This window comes from Lates calcarifer, linkage group LG17 (genome assembly GCF_001640805.2).
Source record: "Lates calcarifer isolate ASB-BC8 linkage group LG17, TLL_Latcal_v3, whole genome shotgun sequence".
NCBI lineage: Eukaryota > Metazoa > Chordata > Actinopteri > Centropomidae > Lates > Lates calcarifer.
Genome location: NC_066849.1, coordinates 21,902,922 through 21,917,933, shown reverse-complemented (window position 1 = coordinate 21,917,933; position 15,012 = coordinate 21,902,922). Strand labels below are relative to the sequence as shown.

The 15,012-nt window shown below is 38.9% G+C and overlaps 2 protein-coding genes across 3 annotated transcripts in view; both read left to right on the top strand.

Moving 5' to 3' along the window:
* The window catches only part of LOC108895295 (collagen alpha-1(XXIV) chain), an 84,618-nt gene extending 76,121 nt beyond the window's left edge, over positions 1-8,497 (top strand). For both annotated transcript variants that reach the window (XM_051077319.1, XM_018694023.2), the window contains 13 exons: positions 913-1,020; positions 1,136-1,243; positions 2,522-2,575; positions 2,714-2,776; positions 3,053-3,106; positions 3,260-3,295; positions 4,311-4,346; positions 4,690-4,716; positions 5,628-5,693; positions 5,913-6,081; positions 6,219-6,328; positions 6,517-6,753; positions 7,021-8,497. In XM_051077319.1, coding sequence (XP_050933276.1) covers positions 913-1,020; positions 1,136-1,243; positions 2,522-2,575; positions 2,714-2,776; positions 3,053-3,106; positions 3,260-3,295; positions 4,311-4,346; positions 4,690-4,716; positions 5,628-5,693; positions 5,913-6,081; positions 6,219-6,328; positions 6,517-6,753; positions 7,021-7,167 — 1,215 coding nt within the window. In that variant the 3' untranslated portion in view covers positions 7,168-8,497. The remainder of the gene's footprint in view (positions 1-912; positions 1,021-1,135; positions 1,244-2,521; positions 2,576-2,713; positions 2,777-3,052; positions 3,107-3,259; positions 3,296-4,310; positions 4,347-4,689; positions 4,717-5,627; positions 5,694-5,912; positions 6,082-6,218; positions 6,329-6,516; positions 6,754-7,020) is intronic.
* Positions 8,498-9,395: 898 nt separating this feature from the next.
* Positions 9,396-15,012, top strand: part of znhit6 (zinc finger HIT-type containing 6) — a 31,008-nt gene continuing 25,391 nt past the window's right edge. Inside the window, exons 1-4 of the mRNA XM_018694025.2 lie at positions 9,396-9,581; positions 11,063-11,128; positions 13,114-13,220; positions 13,476-13,561. Of these exons, the coding sequence (XP_018549541.1) occupies positions 9,463-9,581; positions 11,063-11,128; positions 13,114-13,220; positions 13,476-13,561 (378 nt within the window). The 5' untranslated portion in view covers positions 9,396-9,462. The remainder of the gene's footprint in view (positions 9,582-11,062; positions 11,129-13,113; positions 13,221-13,475; positions 13,562-15,012) is intronic.

Genomic DNA, 15,012 nt, shown 5'->3' with positions numbered 1-15,012 from the left:
CAGACTTGAACACGGTGGTTTACAGCTATGACTGTACAACTAATTTAGAAATGTGTCTGGACTTATTGAAACAAATGCTGTGATTTAAACATTAATTAATACCCTGTATGTAACCATACAGAGGCATTCAACATCAAGCAATTAACCCCCTCTATTAAAATGACAATTTCACATTTCCAAACGACATTAAGGTTTGTGCTTTTTTTTCCCTTAGTTAAAGGACCATACCACTGGTTTAGCATGTTTTATCCCACTGACTACAAATTGCCTAATAGTTTCTATTGTTACATGCAAGGATGTTGCTGATGGTTTCATGCTGCTCTACTGCTCAATGGTTGGTAGCAGTAATAATTATAAGGCAGCAAAGAAGAGCTGTAAACATTAGCATATATACAGGTTCTAATGGTAAATGGACTGCACTTATATAGTGCTTTTCTAGTCATATTGACTACTCAAAGCGCTTCATACTACAAGTCACATTCACACAGCTGAGAGAGCACTTGTTGTTCAAGTGCTCTCTCTAATACATACGCACACATTTAGACACATCGGAGGCAGTTTGGGGTTCAGTATCTTGCACTTCGGCACGTGGACTGGAGGGGCCCGGGATCGAACTCCTGACCTTCTGATTGGTGGGCAACCACAGCCACAGCTGCCCCAATTTAGAAATCCTCTTTGCCAATGTCTTATGAGGAAGAAATGCATTCCACCTATTTTTGTGGGGCCAAGGATTGAGAGTGCCTTTAAAACCAGTTTGCCTCAATCTGTTGGGTCGCAGTCCATAAAACTATTTCCAAAAAACAATTATGGAGTTTATTTAAAACAATCACTTATAAAAGATTTTTCATAGTAAAAACATGGCCATACTCTTGATATGACATTTTATTTTCATCAACTCTGGTGTATATGCAGGGTCAAAGAGGCTCAGTGGGACATGAGGGACCTGCTGGACGTCCAGGTCTCAGGGGAGAGGTTGGGCTTCCTGGACTACCTGGAGACAGAGGACCACCTGGTCAGAAGGTGAATATATTGGCCTGATTTTAAATTGTTACTGTATATCTGAACGAGAGAACAACACCTCTGATGAAGAAGCAGTTTTATGAATATTTCTAATCCCTGACCTTTGTTGGTTCAGGGGGAGCCTGGTCTGCCGGGTGACAGGGGAGCCTCAGGAATCAAAGGCATGGAGGGCGCTACTGGTGACCAGGGCAGGAAAGGTGACCCAGGACTCAAAGGACAACCAGTAAGTGTATACAGACATTGTGATTTAAAACAAAATTATTATTTCCATAGCCTGAGATAACTGTCAAACAACAGCAGTGTTGTGGACATTGTAGCAGGGTTATTTTATTGGGATATTAGCACATTTATGAGGGTCAGATCTGTTAGTATCATTCACAGTATTAACTACAGTAAATCATTCTACAATGTCAAACATGAATGAAGTAAAGTAAGTTTTAAAAAATCAACTAGAAGCGAACTGTTCATGTGAAAGCTCAGTGTCCCAACAGGTTAAGATACATGACAAGATAAATCATGTGAAAAATCCTTCCATTAATGTGAATATTTTATGTAAAACCTGGTCTGCTCTGTACCTCTGTTCTACCCTGTTGTAATTTTCATTCAAATGTTGGGTGTTTCACACATAAAATACCACAGGTCACCACATTGCTCCTCCTAAATTGATACCATCCCTAGGAATATTCCTGTTAAAAGGGGGTTTTATAATTCTTTTTTCTTTAATACTTCTCTAAATATAGCTCCAGGGGCTTAGGTAGCCAATCTGGTGGGGTTAAAAATGTGTGTGTCTGACTCTTTTCCACCCCGAGTGGAGTAACAAATTATGTGGGCGAGACCAGGAATGGAAACATTGCGCCTGGTAAGGCCAAGTTATGTAAGATCCTCACGCTCCAGAGACCTGAAAAAGAGGTGCTCCACTTTACTTATGTAACTCCTCAAAAAGAAGAAAAAAAGAAACAACATTCAATCCCTTGCTCTCCCCTCCCTCTACCAGTTATCCCCATTGATGCTGGTGAAACAGAGAGCAGACTCAGGCCCTTGGGTCAGATCCCTTTACACTTTTCAGTGAATAGTGTTTCTCGGCCAAAGTCGCTGGGCCGAAAGTGGAGCTGCCCAGAGGATGTGGATGACTGGCTGTACAAACATAGTGTCTACCACCCTGGACGACAGACATCCCTAAGACACAGAGCAGGGTGCAGACACCTAACCTGTGTTCGTCTAGGAGGATGTGTGAATGTGGTTTGGGGCTACTTTAGATCCAGACATAAGCCTTGTGTGCGTGCCCCAGTTCTTTTGAAATGGACAAAGACATTTTTAAAGGCTGTGTTCTGCGTGTAGACCATCCCTGTGGATATAAAATATGATGAAAAAACTTACACTCAGACGTACTTGCATATCTTTTTTGATGTATTTGGCAAATGTGTAATAAATGTCCCAGTGTTCCTGTGAAAAAGGCAAGGCTCCTCCACTGCTGTGATGTAAATGTCTTCTCTGCTTGTAGGGGGAATCTGGAGATCTGGGGATGGTCGGTTTACAAGGATTTCCAGGGCCAAAGGTAAGACCGTGAGAAGCTAATCAGGAGCTAAACAGCTACAGGAGAACTGAGCAGAAAAGATAAAACATAGCAGAAGAGTGTATTGTCCCTGTATAATGACATTTCTAAACTAACAAAACCTCCTTTTCCTTCAAACAGGGGCCAAATGGTGATTTTGGATTTAGAGGCTTCCCTGGCCCCAAAGGCCCTATGGGTACTTTGGTAAGTTTAATAAAGACAGAACCAGTAGGTACATCACAGCACTGCTGGTAATCAGACCCAAAATTGTAATATGAAAAGGACAACAAGATCCCTTAAAACGTGCAGACTCTTTACTTCTGTCCAGTTTTGTAACCAAGAGCAAATGAAGATATGAGCGAAATGCAGAGTACATTAATCCAAGACACCTGAAGTTTTGAGGGATACATATGGGATATATTGTAACCACCTACTCAGATAGACTTGTTTATTCATCCTCAATTCTGTGGTTTGTTTCAGGGATTCACTGGACCTGTTGGCCCTGAAGGAATGATGGGCCCAATGGGGAAACCTGTACGTTTCTGTTTGTGTCTAAAATGTGAATTATGTAATGATCACATGATAAAATTAGCTGTTTGTTAGTTAATGGAATACAAGATTATGTAAAGTAGAGAGTGGGATACAATGCTGTATAATATGTCAAGTTGTTATATTTCTTTTCCACAGGGGCCAAGGGGTCCAAAAGGAAGCAATGGTGAAATGGTGAGATCTGATTCAAACTTATAATAAAAAACTAAAGTCTGTCAAGATGATATGATAATGATTTACAGTACGCATGATTACATGCTGATATACCATGTAATTATATCATGATTACACTCTATTGAAGAGTCAGACTTGCAAATTCCTTAGAATGTGAGAAAGCATTGCTTGGCTTGTTATCATGGTGCCACCTCAAAGCAGATTGTTGGTGTTAAAAAAAAAAAAAAGACCTGCTGTAAATGACAAAAGCTGTGTTTAAAGATGCATGAATGCTAGCTGGGGTTCAGTGGTAGTTCTGTTTATATGACTGTCCCAGAGTGACAACAGATCTCTCCGGCTGAGTCATAGTGAAAAATAGCCGTTCCCCAGTGTCTCCCAGAGCTCGCTGTGGGGCCTTACAGTACTCTCCTACCCTCTTGTGTAAACACTGTAAAGGAAATGCCTTGTCAAAATGTTAGCATGGCAAACCACAGCGCAATCCACATATGCACTTCAATATCCCTGCTGCCGGTCTGTAATGTAAACTGTAGTAAGATTCTCAGTTCAGCCTTAATCCCTCTGCAATTTACAGCACCACACACACACAAACAAACTGTGTATACAATGGGACCTCATTCTGGTCTTTTCCTCAGACATTGATGATGTTAAATATGTGCTTACTCTCACATATATGCACATGAACTACCTGAAACCCCACCAACAGATTTAATGAAGTCCAGCTGCCTCTGGTACAGTACTCTAGAACAGTGTTAGATTCCTGGTCAGCCAGAGGGGGCAGTAGGTGACTGCACACAGTGTGATACACAGAAAGAACCCCACTTCTACTCCACCCAGCATCACAGAGAAAGATGCAGTCTGTACCTGTTCTTTTTGTCCCATTCTGCTCACTGTGATGCAGCACATGAATTATCTAATACACGCTATTTTTTAAAGCTGGTAATGTGGTAGGGCAAAGGAGTATTCACACAACCGTACCATTTTAATTAAGTGTTGTGTGTGTGTCTTACACTTTCAGGGGCCTCAAGGGCCACAGGGAAGTCCAGGACCCAGAGTAAGTGTTAACCTCATGATCACATTTCACCTTTATACTACTCATTCTCTGTAACTGTAACTGTACGTTCTGTGATATTTCAAATTGTGAATATTTATGGATGTGCTTGCTTTTAAATCAGCTAAGTCCAGACAGACTATGTATATGTACACTATATATACATTATAAAATACTAAGTCAGCTCCTGTCTAAATGTACTTGGTCTCTGGTTGCACACTCATATGTGTCCCTGTAATGTAGCTTCACAGAGCCACTAACACAGACATGATTGACTAGAGATTGAACTGACCGTAACCACAATAGGATCATTTTTCACTGTGACTTTTCTTTCTTCCCACCTTAGGGACCCCCTGGTGCTCCAGGTCCAACAGTAAGTGCTTCGTGTCAGTCATAGACAGGCAGACAGGATGATGTATAAGGCAGGCGTCCTGTTTTTGAGATTTGTGCCATGAAATTGGAGGGAAAATTGTCCAGCTCTTGGGTTATTGATTTTTTAAAATAGGTTTTAGATTTGATTAAACCCAGTATCCTCATTGTGTTCTGTGTTCATCTCATTCTGGCTGGAGAGTAATCCTGTTACATCTCTCCTGTAACCCAAGAGTTGTGCCTGCCCCGGTCGCCAGACTTTTCACAGGGTGGGAGTAAAGTATCTATTTCATTGGCAGCAGCAAAACCAGGATGTGCTACAGACAGGGCAAGAAGTTTTGTTGCTTATTTGCTAAACTACAGATGAGCCAGCAGATCATCTGGTTTAGTGATAAAACATGCAAAAACAATCTTTGTGATTTTGTTCAGTAGCATTAACAGTGGAGATAAATGATTAGCCTTTCTGGCGCTGTGATCGAAACCTCCCTCACATATCTAATCTGTCCTAACCTCTGGATAAAGTGTAGCTTTTTGCTATCAGAGTGAGCTTTTCCTGTTTGAACAATTCTAAGAAGCCAGAAAAACGACTATATCAGATGCCTTTTTTGTTTACACACATTATGTGATAACCATAGTGTTTATGCTGAGTGGAATGTGTGATTCTTCCCCCCTACTGAAGTCGGGAATGTGATGGTTTATTGATGGAAGACTCATTTTACTGCTTTCTCCCAGTGTTAAAGTGTAGTCTGATTCTATTAAAGTTTTCTCTATAAACTGAACATGTATTGAAACTACCGTGATTTCTGTGACCAACGAACAAGCCTATGGATTAAAATCTTTCAGTTTAATAACGAACAGGAAACTGGACCTGTTATGTTTTTCATTAAACTGAATGTGCTGGTTTTGAATCCACAGAGGCATATATACGATGACTCAGCAGTCTACAGTTTATCAGACCCTAATGCTGCCATCAGGACCGAGGTAAGACATAACAGTCAGTTTACTGCATGTAGGGCTGCAGGGGTAGATTGTTGGATGGATGGCAGATATGTTGACAGATGGATGGTTGGGCAGATGAATAGACTTCAAAATTCTTCACCCATTATATCTTGCCCTTGTTGTTGGTATTATAAATGTAATGAAGGCACTTAATAGATAATTTTAGAGTTAAACAGTGTTGTCTTTCTCATTCTCAACCAGAGTTTCCAGAACACAGAGATGAGCCTGCCAGACCAGAATACAGAGATACTGAAGACTCTGCGTTATCTGAGCAGCGTGATAGAGAGCATCAAAAAGCCTCTGGGCACAAGAGAGAACCCGGCTCGCGTCTGTAAAGACCTGCTGGACTGTCAACACAAGCTCAAAGATGGTGAGAGACTGGTCAACATAACATGATTTTTTTGTTAGACAACCTAAGGCACATGTAGAGGTGTACATATACTAATTATAAAACACTTGTCTTGCTCTGTTTGTTCTTTTTTCCCTCTGTCTTCTGTCTTCTTTCAGATTGGTTCTGGATTGATCCAAATCTGGGCTGTACTTCTGACGCTTTCAGGGTCTTCTGCAACTTCACTGCAGGGGGACAAACCTGTTTACATCCACTGGCCTCTAATAAGGTAACACTGAACTTATCAGCCCTCAAGGTTCTTGAACCCTGACTTTTACTAAAGCTTTAATGAAAAGAAACCAATAACCAAGGATGGTATCTTCCCATGTTTTCCTGTTATCATTTTAAAGGCAAGTCTTTATCATACCGTGGCTATAGACAGGTTGATCACAGTACTCTATGTGCTCTCTCCTACAGTTGGTGTTTGGTGTAGGGAAAGTCCAAATGAAATTTCTCCATTTATTAAGCACTGAGGCCAGCCACAGCATCACACTCCACTGCCTAAATGATCCACCTGATGTCCCAATGGACAGCTTCACCTCCACCCAACCCATACACAAAGAAAACACCACACTTCGGTTTCGTGGCTGGAACAAACAGATGTTTGAGAAAGACACACTACTTGAACCACATGTGCTACAAGATGAGTGCAAGGTAATAAACAGGACAGAGAGGTCATTCTGCTAGGTATTGTTTTGTTGATTGTTTTGTTGATTTCTAACTGTATATATATATATATAAATACATAATATATATGTATTATATATATAAAAAAAATAATAAAAATAATAAAAAAATTAAATATATATATATATATATATATATATATATATATGTGTGAGATGTATTTTGTCAATTTGGAATACAAACCATTTGACTCGTCTCTCATTATTTTCTCTTCCTTCACTTTTCCTCTGTCAGATCCAAGATGGCAGCTGGCACCAGTCACGTTTCTTCTTCCATACTCAGGACAGTCGTCAGCTACCTATTGTAGACATACAGGAATTTCCCACATCACAACCCAACACTCTGCAACATATAGAAATCGGCCCAGTTTGCTTCCTCTGACACCAACATCACCATCCTGTAACCTACTTACATAAACTACTTTAATGCAAGGCTGTTTAAAAATGGCTGTCTACCAAAGAAAAGCTTGAATACCAAGCTGGAGCAAGTGTCCATGGAAGTTTGTCATGTTCATTGGAGAGTGTTAAGGGGACTTTGTGAGAGTAACAAATGCCCAAATGTCCAACTGAAGACCTAAGAGGAGGAACTCAATCTCTGTGGAACATCCAGGCCCAAAAGGCCAAAGGAGAACAGTGTATACCAATATTTATCAAATAAATATGTAAAATATGTTTTATTTGTTTTATTTCCAGTCAAACGGTGCTTAGGTTGGCTGTACATGGACCCATATTAGTCCCTGATCACAGGGTAGGGCCCCACTAAAGCAGTAGCCTGTCCAAACCCCAAAACTCACATCTTCCCCTCAACCCCCAAACACACCCAGACCATCCTACACAGAGGCCAAACCCGAAGGAGCGTGCCAGGCCTCTACATAGGAGCACTGTCTAACTAAAGGTTTATATGAGTGCAATAGCATGTGGATAATGTGTGACTGCTTTAAATATTTCATTTTCCAATCAAAGGCTATATTTTACATTGTTTTCATAATATTGTTTGTCTTCGGTCCTGCCCAGTCGGACCTGTTCATCTTGACAGATGGTGCTCTACCTCTACCTGCTCATTTTGCTTTCTAGAATAGTTGCTAATGTCAAGTTAGTCATTTTTGCCTTTGTGTTGTATGTACCGGTTACATCAAGATTTGTTATGTTGTATAAGTACTTATGTTGATTTGGTCATTTCTAATTTATGAACCATTTTTTGATACACTACATATTTTTGTAGCTTTTCCTTCTATGTGGTAGGTTCTTCAGGGGAAACCTATCATTGGTGCTGCAACAAAGAATGAGTCATCAGTGAGTTTTTACATTTCCTGTGTATATATTGACAGCATACTGTATGTTTATTTATATCCTTTTTGGGTTTTTTTGCTCACATTACTGTATCACAGTAAATTATACTCTCAGAGAAATATTTGGTCAACCACAACTCAGTCTAAAGAAGTATTTATGTTCTAAAGGTGTGTTTGTGTGTTCGCACCTGTGACTTTATGTTTATCATACTGTTATTTCGGTTCATTCAGTGGTGGGTCAGTGGACTGGCAGCTACAGTAGGCCAGAGTCAAAAAACACACAAAACCACAGTCCTTTCATATTCTTAAGTTATATTACCTTGAACAAAGTGTAATTATAGAAAGTCTGTGGCAGATAAAGTTGGATGCTAATGTGTAAATAATAAATAAGTTGACAAATAAATGGAACATTTTATCCACAAATGGTTCTGTACTTTTTTTTAAAGAAAACATTTAAAGTCATACAGAAAGTTGGGATGAAATTACACTTGAATGTGAACTTTAATAGAAATGCACAGAATTAGTATTATGACACATACTAATTCATATAAACTGTTTCCTACTGGCAAATATATTTTAGATGTGTGGAGGCCTAAAGGTTAAGATTAAATTTGATACCCAGGGGAAAATGAAAATAAACACCCCAAGTCCAGTGATGGCAAATGTAAGTAAAAGTCCCGCAGTTTTTCAATACTCCATTACAACTGAAAGTTGTGCATTCAAAATATACCAAAAGTATCAGCAGTAAAGGCACTCATTCTGCTGTAAAATGTCTCCAGTGACTGAAATATGACATTATTAGATTGTTAATACTGATGCATCAGTGTATAAGCAGCATTTTAGAGTTGTAGCTGCTTGAGGTGGAGCAACTAACTACTCTATATAAAGTCTGGTAATTTATGGAAATCACTGGTGATTTATGGAAATCACTGGTTCAGTCAACAACTGTCAGTTTTACTCTATATTATACCTTATAATATTCCTTATATTTCATAAGAATATCACATGATTTTTAATGTAAAGTAACTAGTAACTTTATCTCTCAAATACATGTAGTCCAGTACAGTTTTTTCCAATACAATTAACAATATTGTATTGGAGTTGATGTATAAATTAGAATAAAATGTAAATACCTGCGTATTAGTTACTTCATTGTTTACATCTTCATGTGTGAACCATAGACCATTTTGCAGCTACATAAGGGTCATATAAAAAACAGGCTACAGCATGTTTGAATGGAGGTCGTTGTAGTTCCGATGCTCTGACACCAGGAGGCGCCAGCGAGCAGGTTTCCAACCGGAACTTATTTCCACGTGCCCGACCGGCGGAAGAGGGTTTGTTTTGATACCGCCGGTCGCGTCCAACGTGTGGATGCGGTTCCTCCTGCAATGTGCTCAGTAATTTTACCGAAAACAGACATAATGTCAGCCGAGGAGAGCCGAGAGGAAATCAGCGGACAGGAGGAAGAAGAGCAGAGAGGGACAAAGAGAAAGATTTCTCTCTCGAAGTGAGTAGTTTAACCAAACTGCTAACTCCGCTAACCAGCAGGTTCACGTGCTTCACTGTTTGTTCGGTCGAGAGCAGTTTAAATCATTATAGCGAGTAGTTTTTATACCAAATACCGCTTATTGTTAATTATCAAATGCAACTTCAAAACGCCAGGTAACGTTATGAGTTGACGTTAGGTAGCCACAGAGTTAGCTCCGCAGTTAGCTCAATAATATCGCCCCCAAACTCCTACTTTACTCTCTGTTTTTGTTTTATGTACAGTTAATTCGGCCCTCAATCCTTTTTATGAGAGGACTGTGTCCTTAACATTGTCACACCAGGACATGACAGATTTTAAATGCGGTCATAAATGCTAATACAGGCTGTGTGTGCATTTGAATAGGATACAACTTTATTGTCCACCGCTGTGGAAATATTTCTTTGAGTCACCAACACATAAATGAAGCACGAGAACAGGTACCATGTGAAATAAGAATTTGGTATCGGCAGCACGACTTTATGGCCACAAGTTACCATCTTCTAATGGCTACTTTCTGTATGTTAGTGCACCATGCCACAAAGTAAAAGTAGTCTCTGACTGGGCTTCTAAACATGAAAATGATAGTTCAGATAGTATAAATAGTTCAGTGGCCTCCCCAGTCACCAGATCTGAATCCAATAGAATATCTTTAGCATGTGGTAGAACAAGAGATGTGATGCAGTCCTGACAACATGGACCAGAGTCTCAGAGGAATGTTTCCAACATCCTGTTGAATCCACGCTACAAAGAACTGAAGCTGCTGTGAGAGAGCAAATATGCTAACAGAAGACCACTGAAATAACATTTAGTTTTCACTAGTAAACTATAGATGAAACACATAAAATAAAGCATTACACATTAAAACATAACACAAGATACTGAGATTTGTGATTCAGTTTGTTGCATCCAAAATGCAGATTTTACTTGGAATAAAAAGCATAAAAATATTTTGTCAAAGGCACCTCCCAGAGTACAGAACCGTAAACTGGGACAATAAAGGGGGGGAACTGTCTGTCCAGTTGCTGAGTGCTTTATCTCATGTCCTGGCAGTATACAACTCACTCAGCTTCAGCTGGGGCTTCCCAGTTATTTTGCTGGCAATACCCATAATTATAGCCTGCACCTCAGGTGACCAGACCATTAAGACATTCGGAAGACTGACAGATTAATTCGAAAACTCTTATCTTTTAGGAAGATGCAGTCATTGTGTGCATTTCTTGAAAATACAGTCAGTGTTTTCATAAAACTACCTGACTGTGCAAGCTCAGCTGTAAAATCCTCATTTCTGTCGTCTTATCATCTTTTTATCAACTTTATCCTTATTATAATCTTTTTTTCAAGTGGGTCATGTGTTGCACTTTTTGATTTTGTTATTTATCTTGTACAGTTTGTCTCAGTTTATCTGTAAAACTGCTCACAGTGTGTGTCTGCACCATGTTAACATGTTGTGTTTCCAACAGTTGCGGTGTGTGTGGATCAGAGGAGGCAAAGTACAGGTGTCCCGGCTGCCTTACACATTCTTGCAGGTGAGATTACAGCTTGCTTTCAAATTTTTGTGGCATTTTTCCTTAAAAATGACTCAGACAAAAGTGAGAGTGACAAAGTTGTTTAATTTCCTGGAAAATCTAGTGAACTGATCCTTTGATAGGTAGACTGAGGTTACATTGCACCAATTCCACTACCCATATTCTTTCTATCTTGTACCTGAAACCCTGACACTAAATATGCCAGTTGTTCAGTGAACCTGTGCACTGCTGCTCTAGAGTCTTTGTGTTAACAGAAAGTTCAGTGTAGTCCATCATAGACCTACACTAATAGAAGAAAAGCCAAGTTGTTGCTGTAAAAACCTGTATTACATCGAAAGAGACTTTGCCCACGGCTTTGTATAAAGCCCAAGCTTGGATTTGGCTGAAATGATTTTCCCCAGGTGCTTACAAACAATCTCCCTGTGAGTCTTAAGTTATGTAACATAAGCCAAGACGAGGATGGAATGGGTATAGGAAAAAGATGTGGCCTTTCAAAGAGTCTATTTGTGTGTTTGTTGGACAGTGTCAGTGAAGCAAGCAGAAAAAGTTAGATCCACGTAAACTCTTGACTCTGCTCTTGTAATTTAGTCAAAGTGAACACAGCAATCACAGATATCTCAAACAGCATATTCCTGCAAACAGTTTGTGCTGGTTCCTTTTGTCCATGGCCTCAGATCATTGAGTAGTTTTGAGCGTGACTGCAGGCAGATTTTTTTCCAGAACTAAGACAAAAGATCCAAGACCCGTTATCGTGTCATCAGAGATAAATACTTGTTTATATTGTTAAAACTGCAGTGAGATCACATGGATAAGATGAGTTCTGTTAGCGAGCAGATTTTCCCTTGATCCTCTGCTTTATCTCTACAATGAGATCATATAATTTCATACAACATAAAAGCTGTATTCCATCTGTGTCTGATATCACTAATAAAAACCAAAGAAATAGCTCTGCCTTTTCCTGATTAAAAAGCAGTAATCACTTATAGTATTGGAACAATATTGGAAAAAAATCTCCTCTACCTTTGTGTGAAGAATATTTAGAACTGACTTATTGTTGTGTTTTCGTTTTTACTGCCTGAACTTTGCTTTGATTTTTGGCCAGCAACAACATGCCGCTCTGAATGCCAGCAGTTCATGGCCTGTTCCTCCAGTTCTGTGGATGCTGAAGCATTTACAATATAACCTTGAAGTAGTAAATGGCATATTAAAGGTCATACCTGAAAATTTCATTAAGATTTATCAAAGGTTGCCAGGGGATGTCCTTCCCCTTCTCATTGTTGCCTGTTTTTTAGGCATCATTTAGCATTCCTTTGACATAGTTTCTAAGGATACAGTGTTTGTCTGTCCCTGGCCAAATACCTGTCTCTCAGCAAGTGTCTGAAAATATGGGTCTTTCCATACTTGGATTTAATCCCAAGGTTCTATTATTATTCTTTAATAAGATCTTTCAGAACACCAATTACAGGATCTCTGGAATAATCATATTCGCTTCAGCATTGTTTTAATTTAAGACATCTCAGTCAAAAAAGGCAGGCAAGCAGTGTTAGTAGAAGAGTTTAGGTCCTTTACTTAAAGGATAAGTCTGATATTTTTGAGGATAATGCTGATATTGTAACTTGCAGTGATGGAAGAAGTATTCAGATTCTTTACATAAGACCACAACATACACAATAATACAATTAAACTTACTAATCAAAGAAGTGGTATTCCTGTAGCACACATTTTTGTAAAATTGACTATTTTTGTCAGTGAAAGGGATATATGTGTTTGTGATGGCTGAGTAAAGGCTGGGAAATTACCCCCTTGTTCACTCAGTCACTACTCCCTATACAATAGACACCATAGCAATAAAAAAAAGTAGTGTGCATACTGTGGACACAACCTTTTAGGGAATTACATAGTGGATAAATCAAATAAACCAAATCATATTCCTTTTAAAAAACTGAAGCATTACTCAATAAATTTTGTCGGTGTATATTTTCCAGCATGCTGTGTGTGAAGAAACACAAGGATGATTCTGGATGCAGCGGAGTCCGAGATAAAACCGCCTTTGTGAGGCTCTCACAGTTTGATGAAATGGCGCTTCTCAGTGGTCAGCATCTTATTTACTCCTTTCCATCACTAAAAAACTGAAAACATAAAGAATAACTTTAGCAGTATTTATTCTAAAACCTTTTGGTAGAAACAGTTGAATTTTAATTGTTATGTAAATATTGTCAAGTGGAATTTTGAACCAGCATAATGTGGGTTGTTAAAGATATGATTTATTCATGGGTGGCAGTAGGTGTCTGTTTCCTTAAAGATTTTTTCATGTGTGTTAACTGTTTGTCTTTTACCTGTACTGTAGACTACAGGTTTCTGGAGGACACAGGGCGATTTGCTGATGGCACCACCAGGGACAGTCTCATCCGTGCTCCTCGTACCACAATGAAAGTACGTCCTTGATTCATAGATTGAGTCATCTTCCATGTCTGAACCAATTGACCTCTTATTTATGTGAAAATGAATTAAGCATAATAGAAACAAAACTGGTTTTGTGCAAATACTGTAGAATACAGTGATGGTGGCCAACATTGGGTTTTCATAATGTATCCAAAGCTATCAGTTTTTTCAGATGGTAAATCCTATTCAAGAAAAACTTGAATGTACAAATCCAATTTTTTTCTTTTTGAAGAGCAAAACAGAAATTCAGCAAAATAGAAATGTACATCTGAACAGACCGTTCAGACACCATGCGGTGAGGTTTTCAAAAGTAGTTATTTTATTTCATTCAAATGATAACGCATGTATGTTTCTGATAAACAGTATGAGTTGTTTTTATATCTAATAACAAAAAACAGATGGCCCTCTCTGCATTGTTGTCACTATTGTTCATGTGTACGCTTTATAAAAGGACCACATTTCACAACTGCTCAGGCAGTTCAGCCAAGACTGTTCTCCTGTGTGCTGAAAAATTTGAGCAGCTAAAGTTAAGACAGGATCAAATTTAAAGCTTTTGAGTTTGCAACACGCTGTTGAGATTTTCTCATGAGGGAACCATTTTCACCTGGAGAAAGAACAGGCCCAAGACTAAACACAAGACAAAAAGAGAAGAATAAGACACATTTATCAAACAACACACTCCTATATAAACTGAAATGTATGGGTAACATTTAGGAGCAGCTCTTTAGAGATCACATGATTTATTATGCAAGTGCTCTAATCAGCAATCATCAATCAGACATAAAATTTGTACCCCATTGTTCATTAGAAAAAAATTCTCACGTTACATTTTCTGCAAAACTTGTACAGTTTAATTTTTGAATTTACATCTGGAGGAATGTAAACAGCAGTGACAAACACTGGTGGATTCTCTTGGCAGATAGTGTGGTCGACATCTTAACGTTAAAAACTGGTAAACACTGTCCATCCACTTTGTCTGTGTTTGAGCACAAAGCACCATTGATGCAGAGTCTGAATGTCACAGATCTGTCATTATGTTCCTAGATTTCGGATAATATGAAAACAGATATATTAAAAATGCAGCTTTACCATAGCAGAAACCAGCATCATCAAAATGTTTTCCTCTTTGTGCTTTTATTGCTCCTCTTGTATAATTTGTGGCTGCAGTTACGCAACACTTACTGCTGCTGCTCCAAACCACAGACACTCATTTATGTAAGATTCAATGTCCCTGCCAGCTTTCACCTGTACTGTTACTGCAACACAACACAATGATATTTGATAGCTTTGAGTGATGCATGTTCTTTTTATGGAGTTTTTAGAGGCAGTCACTGCTTCAGTGGTCACAAATCAGTCAAAATAATGAGGCTTATTCTCAGTGAGAGATAAATGCCTGGCACATGATGACTTTTGGGATTTGGGTTTCTTCCAGATCATTGCAA